Here is a 21,461-nt window from a genome sequence, read left to right on the forward strand (position 1 = left end):
ATTTTTTATTTTAAATAAGTTTTAATTATCTCGTATAATTAATACACATATTTTTCATTCCACATTATATCCCGTATTAACAATAAAAAATAAAATAAAAATAAAAAAATTTATATCCCGTATTAAATAATACAAAAATTACAAATATGTTATACCACTATATTGGTAATACACATTTGGTTTGTCGTATAGATCCCTGCATAACTTTTGCGAGTTTAATAGTAAAAGGGAAAAAACACAAAGTTAGCTATGCAAATATCATATTAATCATACAAGATATTACACTAATAAAATATTGGATATATTATTTTGGGCAAATTTAGCTAACAACCTTAGAATGTAAAGATTCTAAAATTTCTCTACATCAATCACAAGCATCTACACTGAAAGTTAGAACATTATTTTTAGTATCAAAAGTTAATCCTGTCCCTTGAAGTTGATTGGTGCCTATAATTGAAAAGTTGTGATTCCAACCAAAAAAACCTAAGCAATAATACCCTGCATTTTCTATTAAAGCTCGTTCTTGTACTAACATCAGCTCTTGACTTGGAGAAAAGTTGCCAAAGTAAAACCTCACAACTGGGAAATATAATTCAGCACCAAATGGATCATCTTTGTAACATGTATCAAATGGACCAACTCCATCTTCAACTATTTCATAATCTTTAACCTCAAGTCTAAAAACGTCGCGAAATATAATGTAAAAATCATGAGGAAAACGAGTAATCAGTGTCCCTGTATCGACGATAACTCCTTGATTATCATTATTCCACCACGAAGGATCCACTGGAACAACTTTATCGTTAATCACAATCTTGAAAATATTGACGTTGTAAAAATGAGGGTTTAATTTATTTCTTACTAATTTCACCTCGGTTCCATATGACCACGGAGCTTTATTAAACGTGAGAACAGATGGTTGTACCGAAGTAGAACTTGGTAGACATAATGCAAATATTGACGACCCTAATTGAGATGGTAAAGAATATCCACCTATGGCTTTCGGACTAACTCTTCGACCAAGTCCAGCAATTCCAGAAAATGTACCACTGAAATCTTGAGCACCACTTTTTTGGTCAATACTACAACCAAAATTAATCCTAGCTTGTGTATTGTCTGAAGGAAAAGTAATAACCTCGGATTGCATAAAACCTTTTGTTGTTTGTCCACTTCCATATGTTGTCTCATAAAAACATAAACTGCTACTTAAAGCACAATGAAAATGTGGATCTCCAGATATACAAACTGAACTATCCTCAACACAATAAAGTCTTTTGAAAGTTTTCGACGTGGTACGATTGTATATAGTATTAAAAACTTGTTTGAAACACTTATTTGGAACACAAGGTGCACATTGCCACAAAACTAAGTAACTTCCAGTGTCTATTAGTAAGTAATTTCTTATTCTTTCACTCCCAAGCATAAATAGGGCAACTAATGACTTTGATAGTAGGAAGTAGGTGCTACCTTTAGGACTTGGTTATGGATTTTATTCCAATTATGCATGTATTTCTCTTGAAAATCGGTCTCTTTTTTTTTATTTCAGTATCGCGGTATTTGAACTTTGATGCCAAGTATGTAGCTCGAGCATGATCTTGAGCAAGACGATTAGTAAGAAGAGACTCATAGTCTTTGAATTTTGATTTTTCAAAGATGTCGAGATGGTAAACACTAAAAGAATAAGACGGCATTGGAGGATCTTGAAGTCTGGATATATCAAAAGACATGAAAGCTTTTCTAGCTTGTTTAATGGAAGAAGAATTAATCTTGAAATATGATTTTTCATTGCTTAAACTAGCAAAGGATTTCCAATGAAGGATTGACACAAGAAGAAGAAGAATAAGGAGGAGGCTTTCCATTGGTAATTAGTTTAATTTTACTATTGATTTGGTTTGGAATTTGTGTTGACATCTTCAATTATTTATAGTATTAGTATGCAAATTACACGAAATCCCATTAAATATATATATATATATATATATATATATATATATATATATATATATATATATATATATATATATATATATATATACGTATTTGCAATCTATATATTAAGTAGTACATTAGCAATCTACATAGTAATTAGGATACTAATTCTAGGGTCAAATAATCAAATTTATATATCATTATGTCTAGCAATATCATAGATAAATCTTGTACTTCCCTTTTTGGTTCCATACTTCCATTCTCCTAAAATTGCACTATTGGTTTCCGTAATTATTTCACAAAAATAGTTTGAATGATTTTCTTTACACGTAATGAGATATGCTTTTTATCATTTGAGCCTAGTATTGGTATCCTACTTCATATATAGATTGCAAAAAAAAAAAAAAAATACCTTAATCGCGATTGGTGCAAAATAAAGTTTCCAAATAGTATAAATTTCATATTTAATTCTTGTTAAGTAATGTTACAAGATTTTATGCTTTGTTTGGACATTACCAAACAAGCATAGGTATATTTTAATGATTTAACAAAAATAAGTGTGAAATGATTCAAACTTGTATTCACATTAAATTCTCTTTTTTTTATCCAAATTTGTACACAAAAGTTGGAAATATTTTAAAGATAAAACATAAACCAATGTTATAAATGATTGAAGCAGTTTGCTCAAGCTTCAAACCAAATTAATACTAAATCAAAATTACCAATGGAAAACCCCCTCCTTCTTCTTCTTCTTATATCAATCCTTCATTGGAATTCATTTGCTAGTTTAACCAATGAAAAATCATATTTCAAGATTAATTCTTCTTCCATTAAACAAGCTAGAAAAGCTTTCATGTCTTTTGATATATCCAAGCTTCAAGATCCTCCAACGCCGTCTAGTTCTGTTAGTGTTTACCATATCGACGTCTTTGAAAAATCAAAATTCAAAGACTATGAGTCTCTTCTTACTAATCGTCTTGCTCAAGATCATGCTCGAGCTATATACTTGGCATCAAAGTTCAGATACCGCGATACTGAAATAAAAAAAGAGACCGATTTTCAAGAGAAGTACACGCATAATTGGAGTAAGATATATGATCAAGTCCTAAAGGCAGCACCTACTAACTACTTTAAAGGTCACTATGTTGCCCTTTTGTTGCTTGGTAGTGAAAGAACAAGAAATTACTTGCTAATAGACAGTGGAAGTTACTTAGTTTGGTGGCAATGTGCACCTTGTGTTGCAGATAAGTGCTTCAAACCGCTTTATAATACCATATACGATTCTACCACTTCCAAAACTTTCACAGAACTTGATTGCGTTAAAAACAGTTCAACTTGCATAAGTGCAGATCATGATTTTCATTGCGCTTTAGGCAGCAAACGATGTTTTTATATGGAACAATACATAACTGGAGAAACAACAAAAGGTTTTATCGCATCTGAGGTGATCACTTTTTCTTCAGACAATACACAAGCCAAGATAATATTTGGTTGTAGTATAGATCAAAAAGGTGGTCCAAATTTCAGTGGTACATTTTCTGGGATTCTTGGCCTTAGTAAAAGAGTAAGCTTGACAACTACTGGTGGATATTCTTTACCATCTCAATTAGGTTCATCAATATTTGCATTATGTCTACCAACTGCTACTTCAGTACACCCATCTTTCCTCACCTTTAATAAAGCTCCGTGGTCATATGGGACAGAGGCAAAACTAATAAAAAATCGATTAAGTCCTCATTGGTACTACGTCAATCTTTTCAAGATTGTGATTAATAATAAGGAAGTTCCGGTGGATCCCTCTTGGTGGAATGGTCAAAAAGTAACTCATGGAGTTATAATAGATACAGGCACATTAATTACTCGTTTTCCTCATGATTATTATATTATATTTCGCGACATTTTCAGAGAAGAAGTAAAAGATTATACAATGATCGAAGATGGATTTAGTATATTTGACACTTGCTATGAAGATGATCCAGATGGTGCTGAAGTATACTTCCCAGTTATCAAATTTTACTTTGGCAATTATTCTGAAAGGCAAGAGGTGCTGCTAGTAGACGGACGAGTTGTAGTAAGTATTGGGGGCTACTATTGCCTAGCTTTTATGCCATGGGATGATAAATCTACACTTATAGGCACTAATCAGCTTCAAGGCATAGGTTTAACTTTTGATACTAAAAATAATGCTTTAACTTTCAGTGTTGATGCTTGTGATTGAGATAATAAAAGTTGAACCTATACATTCTAAGGTTGTTATTATGGTCTTCTATTTTTTGGTTTCCCGCCCGATGTCCGGTACTCGCATTGGAGCCCGACTATATTTGGATTCGCGCTACTTAGGGGCCCATTCGGGGGGAAGCGCTTCCTACCAAGGATTTTTCCATACCCAGGACTCGAACACGAGACTTGTGGTCAAAGGAAGAGCAGCCACATCCCGTGCACTACATCGATGACCACAAGATGGTTCTACACGGCATCTTGTGTAGAATGTACAACTACAAAATTTATTATGTAAAATATATATATATATATGTATGCCTTTTATTCTTTTCATAAAATTATTTATATCTCTTTTGATTACTAGTTACTAGCAAAAAGTATAAGCTAATGGTGGAGATATTGAATTTTCTTCTTGAGGTATGGTGAAATGAGGTAAGCCTAGCTTGTTCTAGTTGAACCGTTTAGTTCGACTTTATTTTTCCGTTACTTATAAAAGATATTAAGTCCGTTAGAATAGAAGTTAAAGAAGATATTTATACTCATTATCTTGGATCCTCTGAATATTGGGTAAATGTTGTTAAATTGGGTCAAGTATTTCATGAAATTAAATGGAGTAACAGAAAACATAGCCAGAAGGCTGGCTACTCCACTAACAACATCCAAAATTTTAACTATTCTATGTCTCATTCGTACCAAAACAACCGACGAAGCTACATCAATCAAGAATGACCGCAACCTATAAGCATTAATAGCCACAAAAGTGTTTTGTGGCACGTTTAAGACCACAACTTTCAAAAGTATTCTTATCTTCTTAAACTATGTGACAGTCAAACTATGTCCCATAAATTGAATTGGATGAGATACTACTGAATCAAACTTTGATTATAGAGAAGAAAAATAATGTTCTAATGGTAGATATGTTATTTTCCTCAGATTTTAAAGCTGGAAAAGATTGTTACAAGAATGAGTTTTATGGAACTATCAAAAGTGACTTCATACTTCAGCCAATACAATGAAATTGGGAAGGGAATGCTAGGAAAAGTGTACAAAGCAATGGTCCCAAAGTATTGGAAACCTTTTTTAACTGGTACTATGCTTCAGCTATGATCTTTGTTCTGATTGCTATGACCGGTATTGTATATCTTCAAGATCACATGGGATGGAAAGTTGGCTTTGGAGTTCCTGCTATTATTATGTTCTTCTCTAGTCTGCTGTTTTTTGTTGCTTCTCCATTTTATATCAAGCAAAAGGCTAGCAAAAACTTGTTTACCATATTAGTACAAGTAATTGTGGTTGCTTATAAGAATAGGAAAGTTGCTTGTCCTTCTGAGAATTCTGGTTACCATCACAACAAAGGTTCAGAATTTTCCGTGCCAACAAACAAATTGAGGTGTGACAAAACTCTCCCGTTTATCCTAGGATTTATTATCTTTTTGTTTTTCCTATTTAGGAGAGTCTTGGCGTAACTGGTAAAGTTGCTGTCATATGACCAGGAGGTCATGTGTTCGAGTCTTGCAAAAATGCTGGGTAAAACTGCGTACAATAAACCCTTGTGGCCCGGCCCTTCCCCGGACCTCGACCATAGTGAAATCTTAGTGCACCGGACTGTCCTTTTTTGGTTTTTCCACAAAGAGGCTCCAAGTTTCAGAAAATTTGGAGGAAGAATTTGTTTCTGAGATTACAACTCTGTGTAGTCTAAGGCAACATAATATAGTACCTCTAATCGGCTTTTGTTACGAGGCACGAGTGACTTCTGGTTCACAAATATATATGTGTTGAGGTCAATAACTCATTGATACTCTTAACATGATATGATATTGTCTGTTTTGGGCCAATTTTTCACGGTTTTCTCCAAAAGACTCACACCATTAAAAAGAGATCCTTACATCATATATGTATATTCTCAATCATTTTAGCTAGCAATGTAGGACTTTATTCGCATACCCATGCCTAAATGGAAACTTATATGAGTGGTTGCATTCAACCGACGACAAGGCAAAACTCTTAGACTTTCCACTAAGGGTTAAAAATGTTGTTGGCGTCGCGAATGCCCTGGATTGGCTTCATCACGATGGAAATTTCCATGTTGTGCGTAGTAAAATAAGCATACAATGCATCTTGCTTGATGCAAATTTCGATCCCAAGATATCCAATTTTTAGGAGGCGACGCTTGCAAAACTAAATGACAGAGTTCAAATTTGAGTCTATTGCCAATAGTTGAATCTTTGGACTTTACAAATTATAATAGTTGAATGAATCATTACTGATCAAATGCCAATAATGCTACAAGTGTATAGACTGTAGCTGTGATTGCTTGAATCCATGACCAAACAGGACACCCTGAAATAAAGTTGAACTGATGTCTACAATGCAATTTGCTGATAAACCATAGTCTTAATCACTTAGCATAACCGCCTCCAAGTTTGTCTGTGTCAGCCTTTTTTTGCGAAATAAATCAAGTACTAGAATATATCAACTATGCTGCTTAAGTTAAGACCAATTTTGAATATACTACTACAACTATAATTACCCGTAAAATGATTCAGTTGAATTTGTAACGTGATTTATAGATAAGCGAATCAATTTGATCCTAAAATAATAAATAAATTAAATAAAATGTAAGACTTAGCCTTGAAATCGAGATAAGACGGTAAATAGATTGGTTCCTGTAGTAGAGCTTCCGAAGGCAGTAATACGAATATCAATAGACAAGAAATAAAGTATTATTGCGCTTTTGAATAGTATATAGCATAAGTTTGTCAGAAAATTTATTTTTCCTACAATGGCTATTGAAGTCACTATTTATAGCTGCACATAAGGAACAAGGTCCTAGGATCAAGCCCCTCTTAAATGACATTATGGGGGCCATTGATGAATGTGTAATGGCAGGCTATGAATGACAAAATTTTCTATAACGGACTGTGTATTTAATACTACAGAATATTCTTCATTGAATGCTATCGGGTGGCAGCCATTCGTTTGTCTTCATTAACAATGTTCCCTTCGGGGTCTTCCCGGTGACAATCAAAATTGCTGCCCCCACTCATGGTTTTCACTTTTCTCGTTTTTTGTCTGTCTCCAGTTTTACGTGTCGCTCAATTATACGAGTATTTAATACGAATATATTTTACCCTATACAGATAGTCCCCCTGCTTTCCGGTAGAATATCTTTGTGTCATCATAAATTGGTGAAGATACCTTTCTTGGCAGAAATTTTCTGATCTCCTCTGAAAAGATTATGACGCTTGATTAGACACACGTCTCTCCGCATTTAATGTCCAGAACACGTGTCACTCCACGATTTAGCAATACTTTCGCCAGTTTTCGAGGTAATCTTGGCCACGATTTTAGCTGACTATTCCTTTATTTATACGCCTTATTTTTATTCTTTTACACTTCACAATCTTTCGAACTCTCTCAACTACTCTTACTCAACTCTTTCTTGCTTTCACTCTTCCTTAAACTTCTTCTTCAAAGAATTCTTACTTCCTCGTACTAACCATGGCCTCCTCCTCCAAGTACTCAATCTCTTCAAAAAACGAAGAAAGCACCGATGATGCTGCCTCTCCTATGGTGAGCACCATTATTCCAGTGAGGCTCAGTACAACCAAGAATTTGGAAGAGCAGATTCCTTCTGCTAACTCGCGCACGTGGTTTGTGCCCTTCTTTCATCCGTCCTTCTACCATTCCTGCTATGAATGAGGACTGTGATTTTCATGATTTGAACATCATCGCTATGCCGATCTGGAGGAGCGAGTAACCTTCCCTAAGAAGGGTTTTACGTACGTTTACAGTTGCCTCTTCACTTTGGGCCCATTATCATTGAGCGGGGGACTTGACCCCGTAATCTTAAAATTTTGCTACTGGTATCAAGTTTGCTTGGCACAGATGTTCCCTCTGTGTGGCGGACAGTAGCTTGTCTATGGCGGCTATGCCAGGAGGCGGGGGAAGACCTCTCCTTCACCCGCATGATGAATCTTTACTCCCCCAAGATTTTTCGTGGGGGAATAATAAACTTTAGCAAACGTGGTCACCATGCTTTGTTCACCAGCATGGATGATGAAAATGACCGTGGATGGATGGAGTTGTTCATTGTAGTTGTGACCAGGGACATCATCCCGGCCACAACTCCATCTTTCCTCGAGTCATAGATTCGTACACGTAAGTTCAACATCTGTTTTTTCCATGATTAAAGGTTGTTTCATGTTATTACTGATCCTTCTCTTTACACTATTCAAGCAACTCGGTGGACACCACTAAGTGTCGAAGGTTTGGACTAGTAGGTCCAGAATATTTTGGATATTACCACGCTTGAGACCCGCCGGTGGAAAGAACTGGCTCTCAAATAATGGTAGAAAGCCAAAAATCATGGTAAGTTGATTCTCGAACTAATCTTGTTTTTACCTCACGTATAAGAAAATTGGCTAACTTCTCTTTCCGTTGAATTCAGGTCCTCTTTATCGTCCCCGAGGAGGAAGTTTTGGATGATCCTACAGATGCGACGAGGTTGTTGCAGGAGGCCTTCATTCGAACAGGCGCTATCGGACCTGCTTCCGGTTTAGGTGCTTACTCTCGGAGTCCTTGGCCGGAGAACAAGAAATAAAAAAGGTGGAGGGCAAAATAAAAGGGTGAAAAATGTCGCGCTCGAGCTAGCCACAAATACTATGGTGATTGATATTGATGGGGAAGCCAATGAAGAAGAGGCTTCTCTACAGAGAAGACAACGATCTTCATCAGCTCAACATAATGCTCAATCAGAAGAGCTTATAACGCCAATCGAGAATAATATTCAAGCGCTCTGGGGAGAGTGTGACTTAGTGTAGAATGCCAATTCTCGCTTTCGAGTCCCATTCGCTGCTCCCGGTACAGTGAGGCTGGGTATCAGGACTCTTCCTTCTTCAGTTGATGAGCAACCAATAACTAGAACCATTTTTTTCGCAGCTGCTTCTCAACCCACAATGCCATCGGCTTCATATCCTTCTACGCAAACCATAGCTTCATCACCAGCAACTGATACATCACCTCCACCGGTCGCAGCCACCCGAGATGAGGATGTCCCTAATTTCCAGTCCCCAGACCATAAGGAATTTGGGTCACAACTATTCGCCCCCTTCTGCAGATCCCTAAAGGAGGAGGATCGTCTCCCTCTTGGTTTCTACCGAGTGCTATATGTTGTCCTGGCCAGTAAAAATTGCCAATTATCTAAAGTCACTGGCTTCAGTTAAAGATAATAAGAAAATACACTCTCTTTCGGGGAAGTGTATGGTAAACAATGCCATGCACAACGTAGCAGCAATCCGATATTTGTTCCTTTTACTGTTACTTCAAGTCTTGTTATGACAGGATTTTTGATTTGAATTTTTGCTTTGCAGGCTAACGTCCTTGCTTCTGAGGGCGTGCAGAAGTTGATCCTCAATAAAGAAAAACTCACATCAAAGCGGAATCAACTATTGGTCGAGCGGGATCAAATTGATGCTCGCTCCCGGCACTAGAAGCACAAGCTGCCGAAGCCGGTGAGTTAAAGGCTCAGTTGCAGTAGAGCGAGCAGGAGGTGATGGCCCTTAGCTAAGAGGTCGTCCTATTAAATGTACAATTTTAAGAGGCTAAGTCTAAATGGTCTGAGGTCCGAAATGATGCTCTTACTGCTGTCGAGCGCGAGGCTGCCTTTACTGAGAGACTGTATAATTTGGAAGCGGCCTTGAACTCCAAAGCTGAAAAGGTTGTTGCTGCTGAGGAGATGCACGCCCAGATGGAAGAGAAGTATAAGAGGGTCATGGAGGATAATAATGTTCAAATCTGCCTACTTCTCTTGGGGGCGTAGACGCTTCTCTTTCCCCAAGTTCTGGGGACGCAGTAGTTTAGTTTTTTGCTTTCCTTTCCCTTTGTTTTCCTTTTCATACTTTTGTACTCATGTTGCTTGGCACATTTTTTATATAAAAGTTCTTTTTCATTTAAGCATTGCGCAAAGTTTACTTTTTTGTGTCGAGTTATGCAAGACTTCGGGTGCATTTTTCTCTAATGGCATTTGGATTACGGGCATAAATTCTTTTAAAACCAACCCTTTACTGTGAGGGTTTCATAATAGAGGGCCCTATTATGTTTACGGTACTCTTGAAGAGGACGTCTCATATTCATTCCGGCTCTAGCATTTGAAGTACTTGATTAACTTTCAAATGATAAAATTAATTCATCATTCGGGCAAGAAAAAAGATAAAAATAAAAGGACTTTATTTTATTCCTTCCATTTTCAAAAGTACATAAGCATTCATTGTGCTGAAAAGAAATTGCCATTATTTGTGACTAATTTGTACAACATGTTTCTACGGGGCTGGCCTCGCAGTCCCCGGCCCTGATGATACATCTCTGTTCCTGAATTTCGTAGTCCCGGTTTGTGTAGCAGTTAGGTTGTCGTTTTCTCATATCATTCCCCCCAGTTTTCGAATGCGAAGAATACGATTTTGAACATTGGAAGTCTTGTTCCTTTGATGATTCTATTAGTGAATGGTCGGATAGCTATTAGTCCGATATCAAGCTTTGTTTCCCGTCAGGAAGCCAAACACTATCTAACCATCCCGTAGTGGCTTGTTGTTTCCATGCCTTGTTGTTTAAAGGTATTATTTCTGCTGATGGCGTTCCTTTGTAGTATGATTTCCGTTACAGCACATACTTTCAGTATAAGCGGTTCTTCAACCCACTTAAAGAATAGTTAGTTAAAATAAAAAAAAATCTTACGTTACCGGGAGTCGGCGGCAGCAGACTGACTATGTCCATGCCCCATTTCATGAATGGCCAAGGCGACAATACCGAATGCAATAGTTCTGCTGGTTGATACACCAACAACGTGTGGCTTTGACACTTATCGCATTTTCGAATAAATGCCTTAGCGTCTTGCTCCATTCGGGGGCAGTAATATCCTGCCCTAATTAGCTTTAATACTAATGAGTCCGCACCCGAGTGATTTCCACATATTCCTTCGTGAACTTCTCTCATGACGTAATTAGCCTCGGAGGATCCTAAACATCATGCCAACGGGTATTGAAAAGACTTTCTATACAACAGGCCTCCCCTAAAGCAGTAACGAGTTGTTTAGTTCGGAGTTCCCGGGATACCTTAGGATCTTCGGGTAGTTTGTCGTGCTCAAGATAGTCGATGATCTCATTTCTCCAGTATCATACCAAATTGGCTGCATTTATCCACATCCAATACTGAATGCATGAGCTGTACGACCGTACCACAGTCAGATTCCTTTATTTCTGTGGACGAGCCCAGGCTAGCAAATGCGTCTACTTTCGTGTTTTCTTCCCTCGGGATGTGGGTGATTGACCATTCCCTGAACCGTGAAAGCAAAGTCTATACTTTCACTATATATTGCTGCATGCGTTCCTCTTTGGTGTCGAAGATCCCATATACCTAATTTACTATTAGTTAGGAATCACATTTGATTTCAATGACCTCAGAGTCTAGTCCCCGATCCAGTTAACGTCCTGTAATCAAAGCCTCATACTCGGCCTCATTGTTAGTCAAGGGAACAATTCTTATGGCCTACCTCAGGATTTATCCCGAGGGAGTAATTAGTACTACCCCGAGCACGGACCCTTTCACGTTGGAGGCTTCGTCCGTGAACAAGGTGTAGACTACCGATATTGTTTCTGACACCGTCACCGCCTTTTTGGTGGCCAAAGGAAGCAGTCCGGGACTGAAATCGGCCATGAAGTTGGCCAAAACTTGTGACTTGATCGCAGACCTGGGTTTATACTCTATGTCAAATTCACTCATTTTGACTGCCCATTTGGCCAGTCGACCTGAAAGTTCAGGTTTGTGAAGGTTATTCCGCAGGGGAAAGGTGTTCACCACGGCTATCGGGTGGCATTGAAAATAATGCCCAAGCTTTTGAGAGGCAACTACGATAGCTAAGGCCAATTTTTCGAGATGTGGGTAGCGAGTTTCCGCTCCCGTTAAAAATTTACTAACATAATAAATAGGATATTGCATACCTTCGTCTTCACGGACTAAAACGGTACTTACCGCTAACTCTAAGTTCGCTAAGTAAACCAACAATTATTCTCCTTCATCCGGGTTCGATAGTAGCGGAGGAATCGATAAATACCCTTTCAAATCCTTCAAGGCTTGCTGGCATTTTGGAGTCCATTCGAAGTTATTCTTCTTTTTCAGAAGTTAGAAGAAGCGATGACATTTTTCTGAAGACCGAAAAATAAACCTGCTTAAAGTGGCTAGTCTTCCCGTTAACCACTGAACCTCTTTCACATTTGATAGCTGGATGGGAATGTCCTCAATGGATTTAATTGTATCAGGATTGACTTTGATCCCCCTTTGTGGCACCAGGAAATCCAAGAACTTCCCGAAGCTGACTCCGAATGTACACTTTTCAGGGTTAAGCTTCGTGTTGTGCTTCCTAAGAATGTCAAAGGTTTCTTGGATGTGTTCAAGATGATCACATGCGTTCAAAGACTTCACCAGCATATCATCTATGTAAACTTCCATTATTTTCCTTATTTGTTTTTCAAATATTTTATTCACAAGCCTCTGATAAGTGGATCCGGCATTCTTAAGACTGAAAGGCATCACATTATAGGAATATGTGCCAAAGTTCGTTATGAACGAAGTTTTTTCCTGATCCTTCACGTTCATTTTGATTTGGTTGTACCCGGAATAGGCATCAAGGAAACTCATCAACTCGTGCCCGGCCGTCGCATCAATTATTTGATCAATGTTTGACAATGGGAACGAGTCTTAAGGAGACGCCTTATTTAGATCCTTATAATCTACGCAAATGCGAAATTTACTATTCATTTTCGGAAATACTACTACATTAGCTAGCCAGTCAGGATACTTTACCTCCCTAATTGAACCGATATTAAGTAATCGAGTTACGTTTTCTTTGACAAACCTATTTCTGACCTCGGCAATAAGGAGTTTCTTCTGCCTTACTAGAGTGATGTTGGTATCCAGGCTTAATTTGTGCACGGCCACCTCTAGTGAGATACATGTCATATCCGCATGCGACCACACGAAACAGTCAACATTAAATTAAAGAAATTCTATAAATCTTAAACTGAGTTTGAGGTTTAGTCCTGTCCCCAAGTGAAATTTCATTTCCAAGAACTTCTCGAACAATGCGACTTGTTCGAGTTCTTCTACTGTGGATTTGGTTGCGTCAATTTCTTTTGGTACCTGGAAATTCCTTGGTACTTGATAGTATTCCGATGACTCCCCCCCCCCCCCGTCGACTTCGTTTGGCTCAGGAGCATGCGTCGGCTCCTATAATTGCTATACCGCATGTTCCTTCCCTTTGCTACTGAAAATCGAGATTGTGTTCATCTCCCCAGCTGTTAGTTAATCTCCTCTTATTTGTTTAATTCCCTTTGGAGTTGGGAATTTCAGAAGTGGATGGTATGTTGATGGCATATACTTTATTTTTATAGCCATGGTATTCCAAGAATAATGTTATAGCCCATGTCGTTGTCTACTACTTTAAATAGGATTGTCTTCATTACCCCTTGGCATTCATGGGCAGCAGAATCTCCCCTCGGGTTGTCATACTTTCTAGGTTGAACTCGGCGATGAGCATTGTGGCCAGAATAATGCTTCCAGTTAGCTTGGGTTGTTCCATCACTCTCCATTGGATAATATTGGCTGAACTCCCTAGGTTCACCAAAACATGTTTAATTTTAAAATCAAAAACAGTAAGTGAAATTACCAGGGCATCGTTATGTGGTAGTTGGATTCCATCAGTGCCTTCTTCCTTGAAGGTGATATCGTCATCGGTGACTTCTCAGAGTCTTTTGCTATGGGTTACTGTCTTTTGTTTTGCGGCTGATAAGGTTACACCACCATTTATCTCGTTGCCTCCGAAAATCATGTTGATCGTTAGACGAGGAGGATCTTCTCCCGTCTTCGAGGGTTTCGCGTTATCCTGGTCGCGATCGTAGTTATTTTTACCCCGGTCGCTTAAGAACTCTCTGAGATGGCCGTTTCTTAGCAATGTCTCCACCTTCTCGCACAAATGTTGATAGTCCCCAGTCCGGTAGCCATTAGTCCCGTGATACTCACACCATAGGTTAGGATCTCTCTGATTGTGGTCGGATCTCATAGGCCTAAAACAATGTGCTTCCTTAATGTTCCTCATCGCCGATACCAGTTCCACTATGCTGACATTGAAGTTATACTCGGACAATCTGGGGTAGGTGGCTTCCCGGGAGCCCGATACCTCTTTGTCCTGCAATGATCTATTATTTCGGTTACGATTAACTCTCCTATCGGTAGCGAACCTGTTCATCGACTCGAAACCTCTATGGCGTCCTTCGGCCCTTTCGTTGGGCAAAAATAGACCTTTAGAAGACCGTCGATCCACGTTAAAATCATTCTTTAACCTTTCCTTATTCTTCTCTCGGTCCCATCCATTTATTGATGCCGGAAAAACGAATTGGTCATACTCTATTCTTATCTTCGATTCGCAACTGTTGTGGGCATCCTCCCATGTTGTTGTGTGGAACTCCAGAAGAATTTCTTTCAGTTTCCAGGAAGCGTTAGATCTCCTCGGATTCAGTCCTTTAGTGAATGCCTCAGCTGCCCATTCATCTGGCTTGGCCGGTAGTAGCATCATTTTCTTCTGAAATCTGGTCACGAACTCTTACAGTAGTTCGGACTCTCCTTGCGCAAATCCTGAATATGTTGGCCTTTCGGTCCTGCACCTTTCTGGCCCCGGCGTGGGCCTTGATAAAAGAATCCGCGAGCATCTCGAAGGAATTTATTGAGTGCTCGGGTAAAAGTGAATACCATGTTAGGACCCCATTTATGAGAGTCTCACCAAACCTCTTCAACAAGACTGACTCAATCTCATACGGAGCTAAGTCGTTACCTTTCACCGCCATTATATAGGTGGTGATATTCTCCCGAGGATCCGAGGTCCTATCATATTTTGGCACGTATAGCATTTTGAACCGCTTCGGGATTAACTCTGGTTCCTCGCTTAGTTTAATCGATAATTGGGTGTATTTCTTTGAGTCCGGGATTTGATCCATTCGTGCGTTTATTTCCCTCATAAACTGTATGCGTTCGGTTTTAAAGGGATCATTCTTGTTATTGTTACTAGATTCACAGTCATTCCCCTCGGCCCCATCGAAGCTAACCTCACCCCTTGGGGTGTTGTTATTAACCCTTTGTGTTGTTTGGTTTGCTGGAGGAGCTGGAGCTCTTCCATTCACGTTGTTGGAAGCACCCGACAATGCTTGCCTCAATTCTGTCATGACCTAATCTTTTCGCGCGACATGGCCCATAATAGCCTTTTGTTGTTCTCTCACATCATCAAGAGTTGCCTCCCGAACTTGTCATGGATATTGCCCGCCATGGACCGGCGTCGATTCATCCCCCCCATTGTGGGTATCGCTGAACAAATATTCATGTTGAGGATGATTTCCTTAGGCCTCAACATTGAGCATGATATTGACATCGTTATCTTCCATTTTTTACGATTTTTTGCAAGGAAACAAAGAATTAAACATGTTAGTAATAGATGCAAGGATCAACTCAATTACTCAACTGTCTAAGCCCCACGGTGGTCGCCAAACTGTTACCCGTATAATAGTACAGTTGAATTTGTAACGTGGTTTATAGACAAACGAATCGATTTGATCCCAAAATGATAAATAAATTATATAAAATACAAGACTTAATGTTAAAATCGAGATAATACGGTAAATAGCTTGGTTTCGGGAGCAGAGCTTCCGAAGGAAGTAATATGAATATCAATAGACAATAGTATATAGCATAAGTTTGTCAGAAAATTCATTTTTCCTACAATGATTGTTGAAGTCACTATTTATAGCTGCACCTAAGGAACAAGGTTCTAGGATCAAGCCCCTCTTAAATGATAATTATGGAGGCCACTGATGAATGTGTAACGGCAGACTATGAATGCCAAAATTTTCTATAACGGACTATGTATTTAATACTGCAGAATATTTTTCATTGAAAGATATCGAGTGACAAACATTTGTTTGTCTTCATTAACAATGTTCCCTTTGGGGTCTTCCCGGTGCCAATCAAAGATGCTGACCCCGGTCTTGATTTCCATTTGTCTCGCTTTCCGTCTGTCTCTGGTTTCACGTGTCGCTCTATTATACGAGTATTTAATACAAACCGATTTTACCCTATACAAACTGCGGCTTAATCCCAATGTAGTTGGGGTCGGCCGCATGAATTCTCATTATTACAAATGCTCCGTTTGGATCCATAATATTTCCATATTCCGAGTTTTGAATACGTATACCCACTTATCTTGAAGAAACAGGAAAAAGTATTTCAACTCCTGATTTCCATGTATTTGAAAGCCAACAGGTTTATGGCATAAATATGAGGTTTTTTAAGTCATGATTAAGTAAAAAGAGTAATGTCGCAAAATGATCAATATTTCTACTTTAACAGGTTGCACTCAACCGATTATGAAACTGTATTAAAAGTTAATTATACTTGTTTTACTGGATTACACCATCAAGTGGATGCCAATTGCAATATGCTAGCTGCAAATGGAAGATTCTCACTAGAAAAAAAAAATAGTGTAGCTTTGTTTTATGATTGAGTCATGAAAAGAAACAGAGATAAAGAAGAAGACATACTAGCTGTAGTCGTAGTGAATTTTTATCTAACTTTAGATTTAAGACCCAAAATTTTTATATGTATCTCAATCGCATGCATCTACGTCAAAGGACAAAGTGTTTGCTGAAGTATCAAAAGTTAATGCTACACCTTGGAGTTGATTACTTCCTAATATTGAGTAGTCATTATTCCATCCCTTAAAAGCCAAGCAGTAGAGTCCCCGATAGTTCACAACGACTTGTTCTTGTGCCAGAAACAACATGGTACTCGGGTTTTACGATGCCAAAGTACAACTTCACAACAAGAAAGTATAAGTCGCGACCATTTGGATCTTCCTTATAGCAAGTGTCAAAAGCTCCGACTGGACTTTCAACCATAGTAATATCTCGTACTTCACTTCTAAATATGTAGCGAAATACTATATAAAAATAATGAGGAAAATCGTCTTGCTCAAGATCATGCTCAAGCTACATACTTGGCATCAAAGTTCAAATACCGTCATACTGAAATAAAAAAATGTGACCGATTTTCATGAGAAGTACGCGCATAATTGGGAGTAAGACTCATGACCAAGTCCTAAAGGCAGCACTTACTAACTACTTTAAAAGTCAGTATGTTGCCCTTTTGTTGCTTGGTTGTGAAAGAACAAGAAATTAGTTGCTAATCGACAGTGGAAGTTACTTAGTTTGGTGGCAATGTGCACCTTGTGTTCCAGATAAGTGTTTCAAACCACGTTATAATACATACGATTCTACCCCCTCTAAAACATTCGCAGAACTTGATTGCGTTGAAAACAGTTCAACTTGCATAAGTGCAGATCATGATTTTCATTGCGCTTTAGGCAGCAAGCGATTTATTTATATGGAACAATATATGACCCGAGAAACAACAAAAGGTTTTATGGCATCTGATCGATGTGATCACTTTTCCTTCAGATAAGGAAGTTCCAGTGGATCCCTCGTGGTGGAATGGTAAAAAAGAAACTCATAGAGTAACGGTAGAATGTACGCGGACCTTACTCTTACTCCGGAGGGGTAAAGAGGCTGTTTCCGAGAAACTCTCAGCACAAGAAGACGAAAATAGACAATAGAATCTGTGACAACAACCAGGTACGGCCCGATGAATTTTGTGGCCTAAAGCCTAACATTAATTAGGGGCCTTAACTTTTATAAAAAAATATTATTATTTTTAATTTGAAGTCTATTTTTTTCGCTTTTTAAAATGCAATGTTATTAATAATCTTCTTATAATCAATTTCTTCTAATAAGTCTTTCTCAATTGATAATATAGCTAATCCATTTAATCTCTGTTGAGACATTGTTAATCTTAGATAATATTTTATCCATTCTAATTTTAAAAAACTTCTTTCCATTGATGCAACAGTAACAGTTGTTTTACATTATTCTATATGCAATATAGACATTTGAAAAAAAAAAATCAAATCTTTTTATTTGATTGAGCCTTATAATTAAAGTGTTATCTTCTATTTGTACTATTTCCTTTAACACTTTCAATTCAAAAAATAAATCTAAACCATCAATATAGGCTCACTGTGTCAAAAGCAGGCCTCATCATCAACACTACATCAAATTTGTTTTTCCTTTCCGTGCAACTTTCCACATAATGATATTTTTCAACTTCACAAAACTTTTTTTAAACTTATATATAACCTATTAGGTGTAACAAAATATGAGGCCTCCACAAATGTGGGACCTAAAGCGGTTGCTTTACTTGCTTTAGGGAAGGGCCATCCCTGGCAGCAATAAAAATAAGAAAAAAAATATAAGCATTGTAGGAAATAAAAAATAGATGAAAAAGCAATTACAACAACCAATAATAATGCCACAGTACTATAAAAAAAAACAGAAAAATGGTATGGACACAACATACACCAATAATAATCCAAGACAATACCCTAACAGACTAGCCCCACTCCCGGTACAAAGGAAGAAAAACGCTCGGCTCCCTCCTAACCTTCAACTCTAATATTCGACCTCCATGTCTTCCTATCAAGAGCCATGCCCTCGAAAGTCTGAAGTCGCGGCATTTCCTTCCTGATCACCTCACCCCAATACTTCTTAGGCCGCCCTCTATCTCTTCTCATACCCGTCAAAGCCAACCGCTCATACCTCCTTACCGGGGCATCATGGTAGATACAAAGACACTAATTACTCATTTTCCTCATGATTATTACATTATATTTCGCAACATTTTTAGAGAAGAAGTAAAAGATTATACAATGATCGAAGATGGATTTGGTATATTTGACACTTGCTGTGAAGATGATTGTAATGACCCGATCGATTGTTTTGAGCATTTGCACTACGCCTGATATTTTGAGAAAATGAGTAGCTCCGTATGATGTATTATAACTTGTGTGAATCATCGGTTTTGGTTTTCAGGTTATTCGGAATCGATTTGGAAGAATGAATTTCATGATTGAAACTTTAAGTTAGAAAAGTTGACCAAGTTTGACTTTTTAGTATTTGACCTTGGATTGGAGTTTTGATGGTTCAGCTAGGTCCGGATGGTGATTTTTGACTCGAGCATATGCCCGGATTTGCATTTGGATATTTCTAGAAGGTTTCAGCGCAAATTGACGAAAGTTGAAAATTTGAAGGTTTGAAAAGTTCATAAGTTTGACCGAGAGTTGACTTTGATGATCTCGTATTCGAATTGTGGTTCTGGGAATTGGAATAGCTTCGTTATATCATTTGGGACTTGTTTGCAAAATTTGGGTTCATTCCGGGTTGATTTGATATGTTTCGGCGCGAGTTTTGGAAGTTGAAAGTCGAAAGTTTAGTTAAGTTCGAATTGGGGTGCGATTCGTCATTTCGATATTGTTATGTGTGATTTGAGGCCTTGAGTAAGTCCATGTTATGTTATGGGACTTGTTGGTATGTTCAGACGGGGTCCTGAGGGGCTCGGGTGAGTTTCAGATAGGTTTAGGTTATTTTGCGGGTCCTGAGGGGCTCGGGTGAGTTTCAGATAGGTTTGGGTTATGTTGCGCTCGTTTTTTTATGTTTCAACGTTGTTTCTTCATGCATAAATGGTACCACATTAAGCAAATAAGCTCCAATTTTTGTTTTGATTGAAGCATTAAATCTGTATCGTAATTTTGGAACTATAACAACTGGAATCATCAAGTTTCGACATCGTGTGAGGAATTAGTGGTCATTTTACTAAGAATTGCGTTGCCAGATTTTTCAGATTAATTATGATATTGCTACTGAATTCGTATTAAAAATCTCCACTATTTGCAAATATTGAAACCAACATATCTCCTTCATTATAAGGTCAAATGGAGTGATTCAAATGCCCAACTTGACTGGAAATTCACAAGAAATCCATTGCATGCATCAAAAGTGAGTTTCGGGATCATTTGGCATGAGAAACGAGGCAGAACAGCTGGGCGGAAGCAGATAAATCAAGGGTTTGTTCATTTGATCATATTTTGAGTTGAAGAGCTTAGATTTGATTGATTTTTGAAGTGTTCTCTACTCATTTTTTTATTATTTTTCATGAATCTATTTTCATTTTTGGCAATTGGTTGATGATTTCAAAAGTGAAATTTGGGAATGTTTGTCTAAAATTTCATAAAGTGAATTTTTTAGTTTTGAACATCGATTTGGAGTCGGATTAGAGTGAAATTAGTATGGTTGGACTCGTAATTGAATGGGTTATCATATTTCATTAGTTTCGTCGAGATCCGAGGCGCGGGCCCAAGTTGGACTTTTTGGTTGATTTTGGGCTTTTGAGTAAAGATTCGACCTTTATCAATTAAAATTGTTCCCTTAGGCTTTATTTGATGTATTTGAGTTGCTTTTGCCTAGTTTCAAGCCGTTCGGAGGTCGGTACGCTTGGAGCATCGTTTGGCTTGTTCGATGTTGGATTTGGCTGGTTTGAGGTAAGTAACACTTCTAAACTTGGTGCTGAGGGTAAGAACCCTGAATTTACGTGATATGTGTTTGGTATTGAGGTGACGCACATGCTAGGTGACGGGCATATGGGCTTGCACCATGTGAATTGTGACTCTGTTATTTCTGTGGTGCTGTGTAGTTATCCGATCTTATCTGTAACCATGAAATCTCTACGTACTAGAGCTATTGAGCTGTGATCCATGTTAGAAACCATGTCTATGCTACATGCTTATTCTGTTGAGACCCACCGAGATCATTTATGTTGTTGAGTTATTTTCTTACATTGCAACTACATACTCAATCGTACGCATTCATATGCATATCATATCTCAGTCTCTAATACCATTTATTGATACATCACATCATTACATTTTGGGCTGATTTTTATGACATTGTGAGCCCGAGAGACTGGAGAGATTGATGACTGAGTGAGGCTGATGGCCTGATTATGAGGACATTGATGGGTTCGGGCTGCACGCCGCAACGAGTATTATTGATTCATGATAGGATCGGGATGCACGCCGCAACATATTTTTTTGATTTATTCCATGATTGGCTTATTATAGCGCTTGGACTGAAGGAGCCCCTCCGGAGTCCGTACACACCCCCAGTTAGCGCAGGTATCTACTGAGTGCGAGTGTCGAGCGATTGGGAGGATTGAGTGACTGTGAGGACTGAGTGGCTGTGAGGACTGAGTGGTTGTGAGGATTGAGTGATTGGGAGGACTGAGTGCATTGATACACCGAGAGTATGCATATGATTTTATTAATGCATTGT

At 38.3% G+C, this 21,461-nt stretch overlaps 2 protein-coding genes across 2 annotated transcripts; one reads left to right on the top strand and one right to left on the bottom strand.

Moving 5' to 3' along the window:
• Window positions 1-364: 364 nt before the first annotated feature.
• On the bottom strand, window positions 365-1,859 carry LOC104111641 (protein ASPARTIC PROTEASE IN GUARD CELL 1-like). The gene is made up of 2 exons (XM_009621382.2): window positions 1,564-1,859; window positions 365-1,250 (listed from the first exon to the last, which is right to left on the bottom strand). Exons 1-2 carry the CDS (start codon window positions 1,857-1,859, stop codon window positions 365-367), a joined length of 1,182 nt encoding a protein of 393 aa, XP_009619677.2.
• Window positions 1,860-2,653: 794 nt separating this feature from the next.
• LOC104111640 (protein ASPARTIC PROTEASE IN GUARD CELL 1-like) lies at window positions 2,654-4,147 on the top strand. Its single transcript, XM_009621381.1, has one exon. The coding sequence runs from the start codon at window positions 2,654-2,656 to the stop codon at window positions 4,145-4,147; it is 1,494 nt and encodes a 497-aa protein (XP_009619676.1).
• Window positions 4,148-21,461: the final 17,314 nt, after the last annotated feature.

Source organism: Nicotiana tomentosiformis, chromosome 11 (assembly GCF_000390325.3).
Source record: "Nicotiana tomentosiformis chromosome 11, ASM39032v3, whole genome shotgun sequence".
Classification (NCBI taxonomy): Eukaryota; Viridiplantae; Streptophyta; class Magnoliopsida; order Solanales; family Solanaceae; genus Nicotiana; species Nicotiana tomentosiformis.